At 43.9% G+C, this 17,580-nt stretch overlaps 1 protein-coding gene across 1 annotated transcript in view; it reads left to right on the top strand.

Annotated features, from left to right (window-relative positions):
• glipr2 (GLI pathogenesis-related 2) overlaps positions 1-17,580 on the top strand; it is a 125,685-nt gene that overhangs the window by 57,554 nt on the left and 50,551 nt on the right. Inside the window, exons 10-12 of the mRNA XM_080211799.1 lie at positions 90-167; positions 4,494-4,742; positions 6,852-7,070. Coding sequence (XP_080067925.1) covers positions 90-167; positions 4,494-4,742; positions 6,852-7,070 — 546 coding nt within the window. The remainder of the gene's footprint in view (positions 1-89; positions 168-4,493; positions 4,743-6,851; positions 7,071-17,580) is intronic.

Below are 17,580 nucleotides of genomic sequence, written 5' to 3'. Positions count from 1 at the left end.
AGTGATGTCTGAGGGCATACCTCCTGTTCTGACTCTGCTGTGTTCATGCTGTAAAGTGTTTTACACTGTCAGTGTTTCAACGTTTACAGGAAAGGAAGCTGTTGAATCCTGGTACAATGAAATTAAAAATTATGACTTCTCCTCTCCTGGATTTCAGAAGAACTGTGGTAAGTTTTTGATTGTCCCAGATATACATCATGATTAATGAAATTGTATCAAATCTGCACCATGGAAACAGGCCATTTGGCTCAACTAGTCTGCGCTGGTGTTTTACTCCACAGCAGTCTCCCCCTATTTCAGTTATCTCACTTCAGCCATTCAGCATAGCTTTCTATTCCTTTTCTCATTTGCTCCACCAGTTTCCTTTTTAAAGCAACTGAGATGTTTGCCTCAACCACATCCTGTAATGATGAAATTCTACCATCATACCACTATTATAAAGGATGCGATAACCCGTTGCTAAGGAAATATGATTGGGCAGAGTCAGCATGAAAGAAAATCATATTCAAATAGACCTGTTGGGAGTTTTCTGAGGCTGTTATCTGTATAAAGGAAAACCAGTGGTGTATTTGGATTTTCAGAAGGCATTTGATAAGGTCCCCAGAAAAGGTTAGTAAATAAAATTAGAGCACATGGGATTAGACATAACAGGCGTGACCTTACAAGCACGATCCTACAGGCTCGCTGCACCAGACGATCAGCGTGGTGAGCTGGGAAGACATGGGAGGCCAAAAATCCAATTCACCTGGCTTCTGGAATAAAACCTATTAACATAAAAATGACAATTTGGAAGTGCTTACCTAGTTTGGCAGGACTAATTTTTTACACAGAGGGTGGTGGGTTCCTGGAACTCATTGCTGAGAAAGGTAGTGGAAGCGGATACAGTAGTGACTTTTAAGAGGCGTCTTGACAAATATATGAATAGAATGGGAATAGAGGGATATGATCCCCTGAAGGGCAGGGGGTTTTAGTTCAGTCAGGCAGCATGGTCGGTGCAGGCTTGGAACGCTGAAAGGCCTGTTCCTGTGCTGTAAGTTTCTTTGTTCTGTAACTGCTTCCCCCTTTCCGCATGCTTCTGCCCTCACTGGCAAGAATCACAACTACCCTGCAGTAGCAGAGACCAGGCACCATGGTCATACTAGGGGGATCAGAGGTCACTGAAGCCCCCCAAGGGGAGATATGAGTAGGTAGTGTCCATTGGGCAGCGCCAGCCTGGCAGTGCCCACTTAGCACCCTGGCAATTCCTGGATGGGTGCCATAATGTGACGGGGGCTAAGGGGGTAGGGCCTGAGTGGGGATAGGGCCTGAGTGGGGGTGGGATTATGATGGGGGGGCAGTATGTACAATGACTGAGGCTTATGCAGGGGGGAGGTGGTCAGCAGGGGAGAGCTCTGCAAGGTGAGTGATTGGCAGGGGAGAGCTCTGCAAAAGGGGTCAGGCAGGGGGTGTGTGCAGTGTGAGCCATGAAGGAGGTCATGATGGGGGGTTGGGGGGGGGGGGGGGGGGGGGGAAGCATGTCGGGGGTCTACCAGGAGACTCATTGAGAGGCGCCTTATGCCTGATGCCGGTAACCTATGTTGCTGTGGGGGAGGTGATAATGCCATGATGACTGGGGGGATGTTGCAGTCTCAGTTGTGGGGTGAGGGGGGTGGGGGGGAGGAATGAGTGTGGGAGGAGGTCTCTTGGTTTGTAGAAAATTGGAGCGCTCTGCGCAATGGTGCCAGAGCACTTTGAAGCCAGCTTCCCCAGCATACCTCGGCTTGCCCAAAAGACCAGCGTGGAACACTCCCGATTTTCAGATTGTTATAACACACAGAATTTTGAGAGGGAATTCCACCCAATTTATCATTATAAATTGTGAACTGACAGAAAACAAATAAACAGGTCATTCTCAGGATAACAAGTTGTTAATAGTGGGGTATCATAAGATCAGTATTGGGGCCCCAGCTGTTCACAGTTTATATAAATGATATGGATATGAATACCAAATGTAATATTTTGGTATTTGCTGAAGGGAAAACTAAGTGGGAATATAAGTTGTGAGAAGGGTGCAAAAGGGATTTGGACAAGCTAACTGAATGGACGGGAATATAGTAGATAGAATATAAGGTGAATAAATGTGGAGTTATCCACTTAGGTGGAAAAGGGCAGAATATTTTTTAAATGATGGGAGATTGGGAAGTGTTAATATCCAAAGGAATCTGGGTGTCCTTCTTTGTGAGACACTGAAAGCTAGCATTAAGGTGCAGCAATCAATGAGGAAGGCAAATGGCATGTTGGCCTTTATCACATGGGGATTTGAGTACAGGAGTAAAAACATCTTGCTGCAATATAGCCTTGGTAAGGCCGCATCTGAAATATTGTGTACAGTTTTAGTCTCCTTATCTAAAGAAGGATATCTTACCATAGAAACAGAAGCTCACCAGGCTAATTCTGCTGATGACGGGATTATTTTATGAGAGATTGAGAAAATTAGGCCTGTATTTTCTAGAATTTCGAAGAATGAATGGTGATCTCATTGAAACTTACAAAATCTTTACATCGTGTGACAGGGTAGCTGTAAATAGGATGGTGAGTCTAGAACCAGGGGGAACAATCTCAGAACATTTAAGATTGAGATGAGGAGGGACATCTTCACTCAGAGAACGGTGAATTTTTCGAATTCTCTGTCCCAGCAAGTTGTGGAAGCTCAATCACTGAGCATGTTTCAAAGCAGCAATCAATAGATTTCTGGAGACTAATGACATCAAGGGATGTGGAGATAGTGTGGGAAAATGTCATTGAGGTAGATAATCAGCCATGATCTAATTGACTGGCAGAACAGGCTCATTAGTGGGTGGCACGATGGTACAGTGGTTATCACTGCTGCCTCACATTGCCAGGTACCTGGACTCAATTCCAGCTTTTGGTGGCTGTCTGTGTGGAGTTTGCACATTCTCCCCGTGTCTCCGTGGATTTCCTCTGGGTGCTTCAGTTTCCTCCCACAGTCCAAAGATGTGCAGGTTAGGTTGATTGGCCATGCTAAATTGTCTCTTAGTGTCAGCGCAATTAGGAGGATAAACATATGGGTTTATGGGGATACAGCCTGGGTGAGATCATTGTCTGTGCAAGTTTGATGGGCCGAATAACCTCCTTTCTGTACTGTAGGGATTCTATGACAGACTGAATGTCTACTCTGTTCCTATGTTCAACTCGCTGAGTAAAAAGTTTAACCTTGTTTCCTTCTTGGATTCATTAGTAATTATTCTGCATCTGTGCTCCCTAGAATTGAATTCTCTTACAAATGGAATTATTCTCTCCATATCAACATTATCCAATCAATTCAAAATGTTGAAGATCCCTTGGCATCACCATTTAGTGTTCTCTATCCCAAAGATAAAAGGCCCCATCTATTCAATCTTTTCTGATAGCCATTGAAGAGCAGAAGGAAAAAACCATACTCCCCAGTGATGAAAACTGAAATGCATTGGCACAACAATAATAGCCTGGACCAATTTCCTTTCTCCCTGCACTATCATCTTTTCTTGTTGTGAGACTGAGGCATATTGAATATTGCAAGCAGCTCTTAAGTGCCTCAGTGTTTCAGCAGTCCATTAAACTAAACTGCTGGATTCCTGTTCCAGTGGTTTGGATGGATATTAAAGATTCCATGACAGTATTTTAAGAAAAAGAGTTGTGAACAATTTGTTACTGTTGGGCTGTCTTGGAAGACCTTGTGTGTCTTACAGTAAGAGATCTCGTGGCAGCAAAGATCTTTCTGTAAAAGTACTTTTATTTACGTAACTAACTATTTACAAGAACATCAGGACAGAGTCACTGTTCCTCTCTTAGGTTCGTCTCATTCATCTCTCTCCTGACTGACATTATAATGACAGTTCCTTATGCACATGCTCAGTAGTGATTATTGGTGTTAGAGTTGACCCTTTACACTACTAACAAAAGCCTGAAAATATTAATTTCCCTCAATCTATAGCACCACAACCAAAAAGACTCATCAATGTGTGATCAAATATATAACAGCTGCTATACTTCATGGCATTTTATTATTTGTGATGATCTTGGGATATTTACAGCAACTGTGCTGAACATCTCTATAGGTGTAAGTCTTTCTACATGATGTTGGATGTACAACATTGTAGGAGTAATTGCACATATCAGAAATGGAGATCTCCAAAGATCTTGGAGGATTGTAGGGCTGGAGGACATTACAGAAATAGGAAGGCATTGAGGGAAATAAAAACAAGGATAAGAATTTCAAAATCAAGGTTTCACCAGAACAAGAGCCAATGCAAATCAACAAGAACAGAACCTGGTGCAAGTAAGAGCATGGGGAGCAGAAATTTGGATGTTTGCAGTCAATGATAAGTGGGGATCTGTCCAATAAACCATTGGATTAGAGCATTAGGCCATCGAAGGTGCAAATCGTATGTGTGGGCTGGACTATCCCATATCCTGTACTCTTTGTAAATTATCTGATTGTTGTTCCTCTGCAGGTCATTTCACACAGTTGGTTTGGAGAGAGTCCAAAGAGATCGGAGTTGGCTTGGCATCTGATGGCAAAGGTCTCACCATTGTAGTGGCTCAGTTTAACCCGGCGGGTAACATCACCAACCCAGGCTACTTTGCTAAAAATGTCCTGCCCTCTGGCAGCAAGGTGAAGGAGGGTGAGGATGGGTCAGCACAAGGAAAAAGCGACAGGACACCTGACAGACCAGGAGCCAGTAAGGCGACACAACTGTCAGGTACAGATTTTGTTATCTAAACAACAAAGTACATCCTTTAGGAAAACCAAAATAATTGTCGATATGGAACAACAGCCCAAACAACCATCCCAAATATGAGTTCAAGTAGTTCCTGAACTCTCTGAATAGATTCAGAGGAATCTGTTTTGCAATGCCCTTCAGAGCAGTCCACAGAATGAGGCTACCTCAGACATTCCCATTCTGAAGTGACACAAATAGAGAAAAATAACAGGTCTGACACTAAAAGGATGGCAGGGAGAATATGGGAGGAGCATGGGGATTATGTCCACTCATTTAACCTATTTATGTCTCTTTGTAGACTTATGTTCTCTTCACAGCTTACTTTCCAACCTTTCTTTGTGTCATCAGCTAATTTAGCAATTATATATTCATTTATCCAAGTCATCAAAATAAATTGTTAATAGTTGAGATCCAGCCCTGATCCTCATGGCACTCCACTCTGTTTCCTGTTAGCTAATTAAAGCTCTACGTTAATATGTAACCCCATCCACCATGATCTCTTATTTTGCATAGTAAGCTTTGATGTAGCACTTTTTCAAATGTCTACTGTAAATCTAAGTACAGCACCAGTTGCTTGTCATTTCCTCAGAGAACTCCAATAAATTAATCAAACATGATTTCCCTTGCACAAAATCATGTTGACTTTGATTGCATCAAGACTTTCTAAGTGTCTCGCGAGAACCCCCTCAACAATAAAATCCAGCAATTTCCTCTCAACAGGTTGGTCTAGCTGGCTTACCATTTCCTGCTTTCTATCTCTCTCTTCCTTTGAATAGAGACATTGGAATCACTATTTTCCCATCTAATGGGACATTATCTGAATCTTGGGAGTTTTGGAAAATTGAAACCACTGCCCCTACCATCTCAGCAGCTATTTCTTTTAAGACCCTAGGATGAAGTCCATTAGGACTTCAGCCTTTAGTTCAAATAATTTTCTCAGTTCCCTTTCCATGGTGATTGTAATTGTTTTAAGTTCTTCCATCCCTTTTACTTTCTGATTCGCAACTATTTCTAGGATGTCATTTGTATCCTCTATAGTGAAGATAGAAGTAAGATATCTGTTCAGTTCATCTGCTTTTAATTTCCCATTCTCACTCTCTATATGTACTCACTCACTATATTTACTCGTTTTCTTTCCAAATACCTGCCAAAACACTACTCTCTGTTTTTATATTTATAGCAATTTTCTCTCATACTCTAATCTCTCTCTCCTTGTAAAACCTTTAGTTATTCTTTTCTGTTCTTTATATTCTATCCAATCTTTTGAACTGATATTCATCTTTGTGAAAGATATGCTTTTTCTTTCAATTTAATATTATCTTTAACTTCTTCAGTTAGTCATGGATTGTGTGCCCTTCCTTCAGAATCTTTCTTCCTTTCTCATTTGAATGTCTCTTTTCTGAGTATTCTGAAATATCCGTTTAAATCTTTGCCACTGCTTTTCCACTGACTAATCTCTTAATCTAATTCCCACTTCACTTTAGGTAGCTCTGTCTTCGGAGCAGGCACAAGAGGCTGCATAGTCTATTCCTGCTTCTTGTTCATTTGTTTGTATGTTCATATGTTCATAATTGCCCTTATTCAGATCCACTCCTCGTTCACTCAAACTGAATGTATTATGATCGCTGCTACCTAAGGACTCCTTCACTTTGAAGTCATTAAATATACTGCTCTAAGAAACTGTCCTGATATGAGTTCATCGATGGCTACTTTTGCCAGTCCAATCTGTTCACTCTATATGTAGATTAAAATCAACCATGATTATTGCCCCACAAGTTCCCATTATTTCTTCCTTTATACCCTGCGCTATAGTGTGGTTACTGTTAGACAGCATATGAATAACCCCACAAGTGACTTCTAAGCTTTACTTTTCACACCTCTATGATAGCATATGGAGCATAAACAAGGGCGCAAATCTGTTTCTGTGCTATAAATGCTGGGTAGTTTTACAGATGTAAACGCCACATTTAAGTCTCAGCTTCGTTTTCAGTGGTGCCAATGCATGATATAGCAATATCAACATTATGTCACATAGCAGGCTCAGTAATGATACATGAAAGATCTCAATTGACATTTGATGTTTTGCAGCCAAAGAGAAAAAAGCTTTTCTTGCTGAACTGCTTCAAGAACACAACCGATTACGAGCGCGCCACAAGTCACAGCCACTGAAGTTGAACTCTGACCTCTCCATGCAAGCACAAAAGTGGGCAGATCATCTCATTAATATCAATTGCCTCCAGCACAGTGGCACTAACTATGGAGAGAATCTCTGGTACAAATGGACCAGCAATGCAAAGCTACCAACAGGTATAGAACTAAGAGTTAGTTATGACCCTCTACACAGCTAAGTGTTCAGAGTAACCTGTGAATAAAGTTGATTCATTTCAGAATGATTACTGAAGTGTTGGTATGTTCAAACAATAACTGGTCTATTTTATGCAACTGAATTATGTACACCTGTCTATGGCTAGGTGTTAGACTGCTGAAGCTTTGAATATTCTCCCTACTTTCCCAGTCATGTGTTTGCTCCTTATTTTTTGGTGGTGCTATTTACATATTAACCCTAATACTACATCTTTCCCAAGTCTTTCTTCAGATTTTTTACATTTACATTTATATACAACCCCACTTCCTTGCATGTCACTGGCATTACAGATTCAATCTGTCAGGAGGCTTTGCAACTCTTCCTCACTGACAGTTCCTGTGAGACTGGAAAGATCAGTGGTCTCTCTCTCTCTCTCTCTAATCTTTTTCTTGGCATGAATAGTCTTCATTGAGAGTTGTAGTATTTGGTTCTTGATTAATTTCTGACTCAACTTCTGATTCTTCCAAATGTCTGACTGAGTGTTGTCTTTAATGAATAGACATAAGATTCCTCTAGTTTCAACGTACAGTACCTTCTGACATATGTACTAAATAAGATCTCTGTTGATTGCATCTCTCTGAAATTTATTCCTTCTTTCCCTTGGTCCTACGTCTGCATCTGGACTTCATCCATTTCTTCCTCTCTTCACTGTCATACTATTCTTCATTACATTTCCCTCTCTTCTGTCTTTATCTGATATTGCAGGTTTATTCCTCTCTTTGTGTTTTGTATGGTCTCTAACCTTGTTTCTTGAGTTTCCCCTCTTTCCTCTGCTTTTCCTGTCCTTTCTTACTTCTAGTGCGATGACTCCTTACAGACTCTCTTCTTGAACTCTTGGGTAGTCTTGGACTTCTATCCATGGAAATAATTCTTTGGGTAGGATGAGAAGCTATAAGGAATCCAGCTAATCAATCCAGCTAATAAATTCCCTCAGAATTTAGGAGACCTCGTTAATCAGTAAGTTCAGGTTCTCCCTACACAGGAAAAGTGGACATTGCATGGCTTGAGTCCGTGTTTGGCTTTTGACTTCTTTGACCACTAGCATCCTTGATGACCACTTTCAGTGGATGGAAGACACAGGTGGACTTTCTAGAAGGTCATTGGAAGAACGTTATGTTTGAACAGAGTATTTTGTCACCAGATTTTCATCTTCCACTTTTGAAGCAATTCTAAAGAGTGATGAATAATCACTCTCATTCTCATATTTTTTCTGGTCTAATTTTTTCACTGTGTATTCATTGTGACGCCTTCTGTTCATTCTCCTACAAAATGGCTGGGCTACCAATTTCTGAGAAGAATATCAAAAAGTCAGCGCTGAAGTCACAATCCAGACCTTCATTACAGCTGGATAGTTTCATGGATTCATTTCTGAAGTTACCCTTGGATTTTTGTGATTATTGTCTTCTACCTTCCTGACACGAACAGGTGAATTAAGAGCAGGAGTAGGCCACTGGACCGCTCGAGCCTGCACTCAAGGTGCAGAGGTGTCTGGGTGTCCTAGTGTGTGAATCACAAAAGACTAATAAATAGGTACAGCAAGTAATTAGTTTCCTCTGAGATAGATCTGTGCTTTTCATTACAACTACTCCTGTGATAGCGAGTTCCAGATTCTCACCACTCTCTGGTTAAACAACTCCTGAATTTCTTAATGGATTTATTAGTAACTAACATACATTTATGGCCCCTAGTTTTGACTTGATTTGATTTTCCCCACAAGTTTTCTCTGCAGTTATCCTATCAAATGCTGAAATGGATATTTGTGTTTTATTTTAGGGACCGAAGTGAGTGAAGCCTGGTACAATGAAATCAAAAAATACAACTTCAGTGATCCAGGTTTTAAGAGTGGGACAGGTGAGAGAAAAAGATTCAATGGAAAACACAAGCCATTTGAAAGAGTAACATACAAACAAAACAGTTTAAGGAGGTTCATCACCACCTTCTCAAGGGCAGTTTGTGATGGGCAGTAAATGTTGGCCTTGCCAGAAACGCTCACATCCCATGAGCAAATAAAAAAGAGGGACACTCGCACATGAACGAGTTTCAGCATTCAAGAGAAAGTGAGCTGGCGAGTTAGAGAAACAGATAAGCAAATATATTCAATAAAATACACAAGGAGCCAGAGATAAGGATTAATATTCTTCTCAATACAAGACAGATCCAACACTTCAACAAGGTCCTGCATCAATGTAAACAGTGAACTATGTGATCTTATTCTCCTATACCTTGACAGGATCAAGATTCACTCCCAGCGGTGGATTTTGTGAACCAGTTCTGGTTCCTATTCCATTTTAGCGAATAATTGATGACTCCTATCGTGCACGAAGTCTTCTTTGCTTTGATGTTTACCATAGACTTGGTGGCAAATCCAGAGACATTGGCACCACTGAACACCGTGCAGCCAGAAACATCAGCATCTTTTGTCCATTCTGTGGCCACAACTCCAGACATATAAACATCACAGTACACTACTGATGTAGATCTTAAGCCCAAATGACATATCTTCTGCAAGATCTTAGACCACTGCTATAGAATCTACTGGGTGTTTAGACTGAGCAAACAATAACACAGACATGTTGCCGCCAGTCTGTACTCAAGAGGTACGAGCAAAAGGGCTCTGACAGGAGTAGGCAAGGATAAGATTATCATCTTGGGGTGACCTCAGATCCAATCCATCCAGCAGCCATCCAGAAAGTCTATGAAATCTTGACTGCAACAGCCACTGGTACCTAAGATAGGCAGTCAGGTTTCTGTAGGTAATTTTTGAGGTAGCTTATTAAGTTTATTGAGAAACAACAGTTTAGATATGATGCGTTAATCAAGAAAAGTATATGACCCATGAAAGGTGAAAGTGATTCACTGATTCCAGAGGACAAACGGATGGTTGCCACTGAGTGCTTTGACCTCAGTAGCTTGTAATAGCAGCATTCTGCTCTGTAGTTGGTGTGTTAGTTGTGTGCTTCAGGGCTCAGTGCTAGGACCACAACTTTTCACAATATACATTAACGATTTGGAGGGAGGAACTGAAGGCACCATTGCCACTTTTGTAGATGATACAAAGATATGTAGAGGGACAGATAGTATTGAGGAAGTGGCGGGGGGGGGAATTGCAGAAGGACTTGGACAGGTTAGGAGAGTGGGCAAAGTGGCAGATGGAGTACAATGTGGAAAAGTGTGAGGTTATGCACTTTGGAATGGGGAATGGAGGCATAGATTATTTTCTAAATGATTTTTCTAAATGCTTAGGAAATCAGAAACATAAAGGGATTTGGGAGTCATTGTTCAAGATTCTCTTAAGGTTAATGTGTAGGTTCAGTCGGCAGTTAGGAAGGCAAATGCGATGTTAACAGTTATGCCAAGAGGTCTAGAATACTAAGCACAGTAAGAAGTCTCACAACACCAGGTTAAAGTCCAACAGGTTATTTGGTAGCACAAGCCACTAGCTTTTGGAGCACTGCTCCTTCATCAGGTTAGTGGGAGTTCTGTTCACAAACAGGGCATGTAAAGACACAAACTCAATTCACAAAATAATAGCTGGAATGCAAGTCTTTACAGATAATCAAGTCTTAAAGGTACAGACAACGTGAGTGGAGAGAGGGGTAATCACAGGTTAAGGAGAAGTGTATTGTCTCCAGCCAGGACAGTTAGTGAGATTTTGCAAGCCCAGGCAAGTTGTGGGGTTACAGATAGTGTGACATGAACCCAAGGTCCCAGTTGAGGCCGTCCTCATGTGCGTGGAACTTGGCTATCAATCTCTGCTCAGCAACTCTGCGTTGTCATGTGTTGTGAAGGCTGCCTTGGAGAACGCTTACCTGAAGATCAGAGACCGCATGCCCGTGATTGCTGAAGTGTTCCCCAGCAAGAAGAGAACACTCTTGCCTGGTGATTTTTCGAGCAGTGTTCATTCATTCATTGTTGTAGCATCTGCTTGGTCTCATTGCTTCTGTCGTAGCGTCTGCACGGCCAAGCAGACGAGACAAAGGAACTACGCTATCTACATGCACACCAAGAACAGGAATCTTGAGAAACTTGGCATCACCACTAGCAGCAACCAAGCCTCCCCTGGTACCACAGTAGAAAACAGTACCACTGCAGGGAAGTCATTGTCAACTTGTCAGACTACATACTTCAACCAGATGAAATCGAGGTTCTCAGCCGAGGGCTCAATTTCTGCCCCACCATCAATCTCGCAGCAGACACAGAGGAATTCATCAGGTGAATGAAGCTGCGGGAGTTCTTCTACAAACCCCAAGAGACCAACAGTGAACACAATGAGACAGCCAATGAAACCCAACAGCCGACAGAGGGATCCACAGTGCAGCAAACGAAGAGGAAAGAGTCAAATTGGACTCCTCCAGAAGGCCACTGCCCTCGATTTGACATGTATGCCCAAGCCATCAGGTGGTGAGTCAACACCAGATTCACCAGCTGCACTCACAAGACAGCGTCGAGCCCAAGCACAACGCAACACCAGCTGCGCTCTCAAGACCAACCGCAACATTGTCATCAAACCAGCAACGAAGCAGGGGCCACCGTCATACTGAACAGAACGGATTACTGCACAGAGTATACCAACAACTGAACAACGAAAAACAGTACAGACAGTTACCTGCAGATCCGACCAAAGAGCACACTCATCAACTCAACAGACTGATCAACACTTTTGATCCGGACTTCAGAGCATCCTCCGTGCTCTCATCCCAATGGGACCCAGTGCAAGAATCTCTCCGGCTACATTGAGGGCATCCTGAAACCCATTGTACAAGCACCCACAGCTTTTGTTGCGACACTATGGACTTCCTGCAGAAACTCAGCACACATGGAGCAGTTGAACCAGGGGCACTCCTCGTCACAATGGATGTCTCAGCACTCTACACCAGCATCCCCCACGACGACTGCTGCAACTGCCTCAGTATTCAATGCTGACAACTGCCAATCTCCAGGTGCAATTTTACAACTCATCTGCTTTATCCTGGACCACAACGTCTTCACCTTCAACAACCAGTTCTTACGGAATAGCCATGGGGACCAAATTCGCACCTCAATATGCCAACATCTTCATGCAAAGGTTCAAACAAGATCTTTTCACCACACAGGTTCTTCAACTGATGCTATACACTAGATACATCAATGACATTTTCTTCCTTTGGGCTCATGGTGAACAATCACTGCAACAACTATATGATGACATCAACAAGTTCCATCCCATCATCAGACTCACCATGGACTACTCCCCAGAATTGGATGCATTCATGGACACACACATCTCCATCAAGAACAGTCACCTCAGCATTTCACTGTACCGCAAGCCCAAGGATAACCTTATGATGCTCCACTTCTCCAGCTTCCACTCTAAACATGTTAAAGAAGCCATCCCCCACAGACAAACCCTCCATATACACAGGATCTGCTCAGATGAGGAGGATCGCAACAGACACCTCCAGACGCTGAAAGATGCCCTCATAAGTAAAGGATATGGCACTTAACTCATCAATCGACAGTTCCGAGGTGCCACAGCGAAAAACCGCATTGACTCCTCAGAAGACAAACATGGGACATGACGGACAGAGTACCTTTCATCTTCCAGTACTTCCCCAGAATGGAGAAGATACCTCATCTTCTCTGGAGCCCTCAACAGGTCATTGATGAAGACGAACATCTCGCCAAGGCCATCCCCACACCCCCACTTCTTGCCTTCAAACAACCACACAATCTCAAACAGACCATTGTCTGCAGCAAACTATACTTCAGGGGAACAGTGACCACAACACCACACAACCCTGCCACAGCAACCTCCGCAAGATGTTCAGATCATTGACACGGATGCCATCATCTCACATGAGAACACCATCCACCAGGTACACGATACATAAACTTGCAACTCGGCCTGATACGCTACAGGAAAGGATGTCCCGAGGCATGGTACATTGGGAAGACCATGCAGACGCTACGACAATGGATGAATCAACACCACTCAACAATCACCAGGCAAGAATGTTCTCTTCCTGTTGGCAAACACTTCAGCAGTCATGGGCATTCAGCCTCTGAACTTCGGATAAGCGTTCTCCAAGGCAGCCTTTATGACTCATGACAATGCAGAGTCGCTGAGCAGAGATTGATAGCCAAGTTCCGCACACATGAGGACAGCCTCAACTGAGATCTTGGGTTCAGGTCACACTATCTGTAACCCTCACAACTTGCCTGGGCTTGCAAAATCTCACTAACTGTCCTAGCTGGAGACAATACACCTCTGTTTAACCTGTGATTAACCCTCTCTCCACTCACATTGTCTCTACCTTTAAGACTTGATTATCTGTAAAGAATCACATTCCAGCTATTATTTTGCAAACTGAGTTTTGTGTCTTTACATGCCCTGTTTGTGAACAGAACTCCCACTTACCTGATGAAGGAGCTGCACTCCAAAAGCTCGTGGCTTGTGCTGCCAAATAACTTTAACCTGGTGATGTGAGATTTCTTACTGTGCTTACCTCAGTCCAACACCGGCATCTCCGCATCATAGAATACTAAGTGCAAGTAGTTTCTTCTGAGGCTGTATAAGGCTCTGGTCAGACCCCATTTGGAGTACTGTGAGCAGTTTATGAACCCCTCTCTAAGGAAGGATGTGCTGGTCTTGGAAAGAGTCCAGAGGAGGTTCACAAGAATGATCCCTGAAATGAAGAGCTTGTCATATGACAAACAGTTGTGGACTCTGGGTCTGTACCTGTTGGAGTTTACAAGGATGGGGGTGGATCTTATTGAAACTTGCAGGATATTGCAAGGCCTAGATAAAGCGGATGTGGAGAGGATGTTTCCACTAGTAGGAAAAACTAGAACCAGAGAGCACAACCTCAAGCAAAAGGGACAATCCTTTAAAACAGAAGTGAGGAGGAATTTCTTCAGCCAAACAGTGATGAATCTGTGGAACTCTTTGCCACAGGAGGCTGTGGAAGCCAGGTCACTAAGTGTCTTTAAGATAGAGATTGGTTCTTGATTGATAAGGGGGTCGGGGCAATGGGGAAAAGGCAGGAGAATGGGGATGAGAAAAATATCAGCCATGATTGAGTGACAGAACAGACTTGATGGGCCAAGTGGCCTAATTCTGCTCCTATGTCTTATGGTTAGGGAACTCTTTCCCTGGTATTCCTCCATCTTTCCCAGTCCATCTTTCATCGGAAGACAGTGGGCATCTGATGAGGATTGTCACTCCTCTCTAAGCACTCATATTTTATTTCTAGGGGGCTGATAACTTCCCCTATACATGAACAAGGAGCAGGAGTTGGCCATTCAGCTCCTCGAGCCTGCTCCACCATTTGACAAGATCATGGTTGATCTAATCGTAACCTCAAATCTGCATCCACCTACCCCCTACACCGATAACTATCAACCCCTTGCTTATTTAGAACATAGAACATTACAGCGCAGTACAGGCCCTTCGGCCCTCAATGTTGCACCGACCAGTGGAACCAATCAAATGACCCTCTAACCTAAACTGTTCCAATGTTATCCATATGTCTATCCACTGACCATATGAACGCCCTTAAAGTTGGCAAGTCCACAACTGCTGCAGGCAGGGCATTCCACTCCCTTACTACCCTCTGAGTAAAGAACCTACCTCTGACATCCGTCCTATAATTACCACCCCTTAATTTAAAGCTACGTCCCCTCGTGTTAGCCATCACCATCCGAGGAAAAAGGCTCTCACTATCCACCCTATCTAATCCTCTGATCATTTTGTATGCCTCAATTAGGTCACCTCTCAACCTTCTTTCTAACGAAAACCCCAAGGCTTACCAAGAATCTATTCACTTCTGCCTTAAAAATATTCAAAGACCTACTTTACGCTTCCTGAAGTCAATGACAATCTCCTTCGTTTTGTTGACATTAAGGGAGGGATTATCATTGCCGCACAGTTCACCAGATTTTCTATCTCCTTAATCACGTGAGTCCTTTCACTCACCTGATAATGGGGCAGCGCTCTGAAAGCTCATGATACCAAATAAATCTGTTGGACTTTAACCTGGTGTTGTGAGACTTCTTACTGTGCCTATCCCAGTCCAATGCCGGCATCTCCAATTGAGGAGAATCAAAAACTTGGGTTGGACTTTCTTGAATGTAGAATATTGAGGCATAATGTGAGTCCGCCATTAAAATGAAAAAGTATACAGTAGGGTAAATATAGAGGAAATATTTCCTCTCATCAAGAATTTTAAAATTCAAGCTCGACCATTCCTGACTACAAGCCGGAAATATTTTATGCACCTGAGCTGTGCGTGCTGAGACAATTGGAGCTTCCAACACAGATTTTTGTTCTGTTATGGAATCAGGGAATATGGATGAAAGACGAGTAAATGAATTTAAGATATAGATGATTCATATGTTTGAAAGGCAGAAGAAGCTTGACTAATTGAAAAACCTACTGTTGCTTTTATGTGAGCATCACGGGGAAAAAACAATCAAATACTGTAGAATTCCCACAGTGCGAAAAGAGTCTGCACTGCATTGAGTCTGCACCAACTCTCTGAAAAACATTCCACCACCTCACCACGCCTACGCATTTACCATGGCTAATCACCTAACCTACACATCTTTGGACACTAAGGGGCAATTTAGCATGGCCAATCCACCTAATCTGCACATCTTTGGACGCTAAGGGGCAATTGATCACGGCCAATCCACCTAATCTGCATACCTTTGGACTGTGTGAGGAAACCAGCGGTGGGATTTTATGAGATGGATTCTAAATGTTCAGCTAGTGTGGAAATGGGAGAGTTCCTGATCCATTTTTTGTATGAGTAATCCAGTCATATACTTAATCACTGAAAAAACTGTCTAGATTATTTCTAGCTGCTGTAGGCAGCGGGCTGTAGAGGGAGCTACTCTGATTCTGTATATACTCAATAGCAACTGCAGGAGTGTGACAGCAGGCCCCTGCAGACAGGGAGGGGATTCTCCCAAACAAAAATTCTAAGTGCTGAATTTGTGGGGAAATATCATGTAAATCATGATTTTTTTTTCAGTGGTAGTTCAGGCTCGAATCTCCCACACTACGATGCAGAGGTCACAATTGTGAATATATTAAAAGCTCAGGGGCGGGGCCTATTCACATTGGAGTCTGACAGTTCTGGGTGGCCCCAATCTATCACCCTCCCTTTTGTTGGCTAGCGCAATCACTGGCCAACCCAGGACCCCAGCAGTGCTGCCCCATACAACCTACCCATGGCCTGATCGTGCCCATACAACCATTCCCGGGCCAGCCCCGACACCTCCCCCCATCCCATCCCAGAATGCCCCGATCTCCAGCCCTCCCTCTCTTCCCCACCCCAGCAGACACCCACATGGGAGGCAGAACACCTCTCCCAAGCCCGTGCCGCTCGATGGCCTCTCTCCAGCCCTAACCAATCCCAATGGCAGAGTAGCAGCAGGACCCCCTCGCCCTCACCGATTGCCCCACCCCAATAGGCCACACCCCCATGGCACTGCCCCATGCCCGATGGGCAGTGCCAAGGTGCCCTCTGGGCGTGGGCATAAGAACGTAAGAAATAGGAGCAGGAGTAGGCCATCTAGCCCTTCGAGCCTGCCCCGCCATTCAATAAGATCTTTGCTCCTTGTGCAGTACCGGAGGCACAGGCTGGCACTACCTAGTGCCCACGCCCAGGGGGCACCATCCCGCCACCATGTGACTCCCTAGCGGACCTTGATTGTCCCCCTTCGCTCCAACAGGGTCTCCACCTAGTTTCCCGAAAGTTGGGGGGGGGGGGCGACTCTAAACCCTGCTGAGGTGTATTTGTACTGGCAAGGTGGGAAATGCTGTTGGGCCTGGTGAATTCTGCCCGGGCCTGATAATTACATTCAAATAACATTAAAAATGGATCAAAATGACTTATCTGGTATTCCTGCCAGTTTCCTACATGATCCCAACTTTGCCGGATGTCCGGCAGCAGGAGTCACACGTGCATCAGGAACACATATGCAAATCCCTTGAATCAGCACATGTGCACATCTTCCAACCCGACCCGCCAAAAAATTAGAGTGTCAGAATGGGAGAATCGCTCCCTGCTAGGATACTGCAGGCAGCCTCAACCAGCAGATCCCCCTCCCCTCAATCGTGGGGGCTCACAGTCCATAGGCATCTCGTCCCCACCGCCCAGACTGATCATGGCGCCCTTCCCCGATCCAATCACATTGCAGAGTGTACAGCAGTGCCCCCCCCCCACTCCCCTCCAATCTGATTCCATTGCAGAGCGAGCAGCAGTCCCCCCAATCAGGCCCCTATCATGTGCCACCCTGATAGGCTCTGTCCCATAGGCCCTGCCACTTGGGCAGTGTCAAGGTGCCACTGGGCATTGCCCAGGCGCCAGGGTTACACTGCTCAAGGGGCACGCCTTCCTTACCTCGGTCTCCCCAGGAGGGCTCAGTTGCGTCCTGTGCCATCAGTGAGGCCAATACACTGTTACG

Source organism: Carcharhinus amblyrhynchos, chromosome 25 (genome assembly GCF_965287045.1).
Source record: "Carcharhinus amblyrhynchos chromosome 25, sCarAmb.v2.hapA, whole genome shotgun sequence".
NCBI classification, from domain to species: Eukaryota; Metazoa; Chordata; class Chondrichthyes; order Carcharhiniformes; family Carcharhinidae; genus Carcharhinus; species Carcharhinus amblyrhynchos.
Note: the sequence above shows the minus strand (reverse complement) of the source record. Positions and strands in the feature narration are given on the sequence as shown.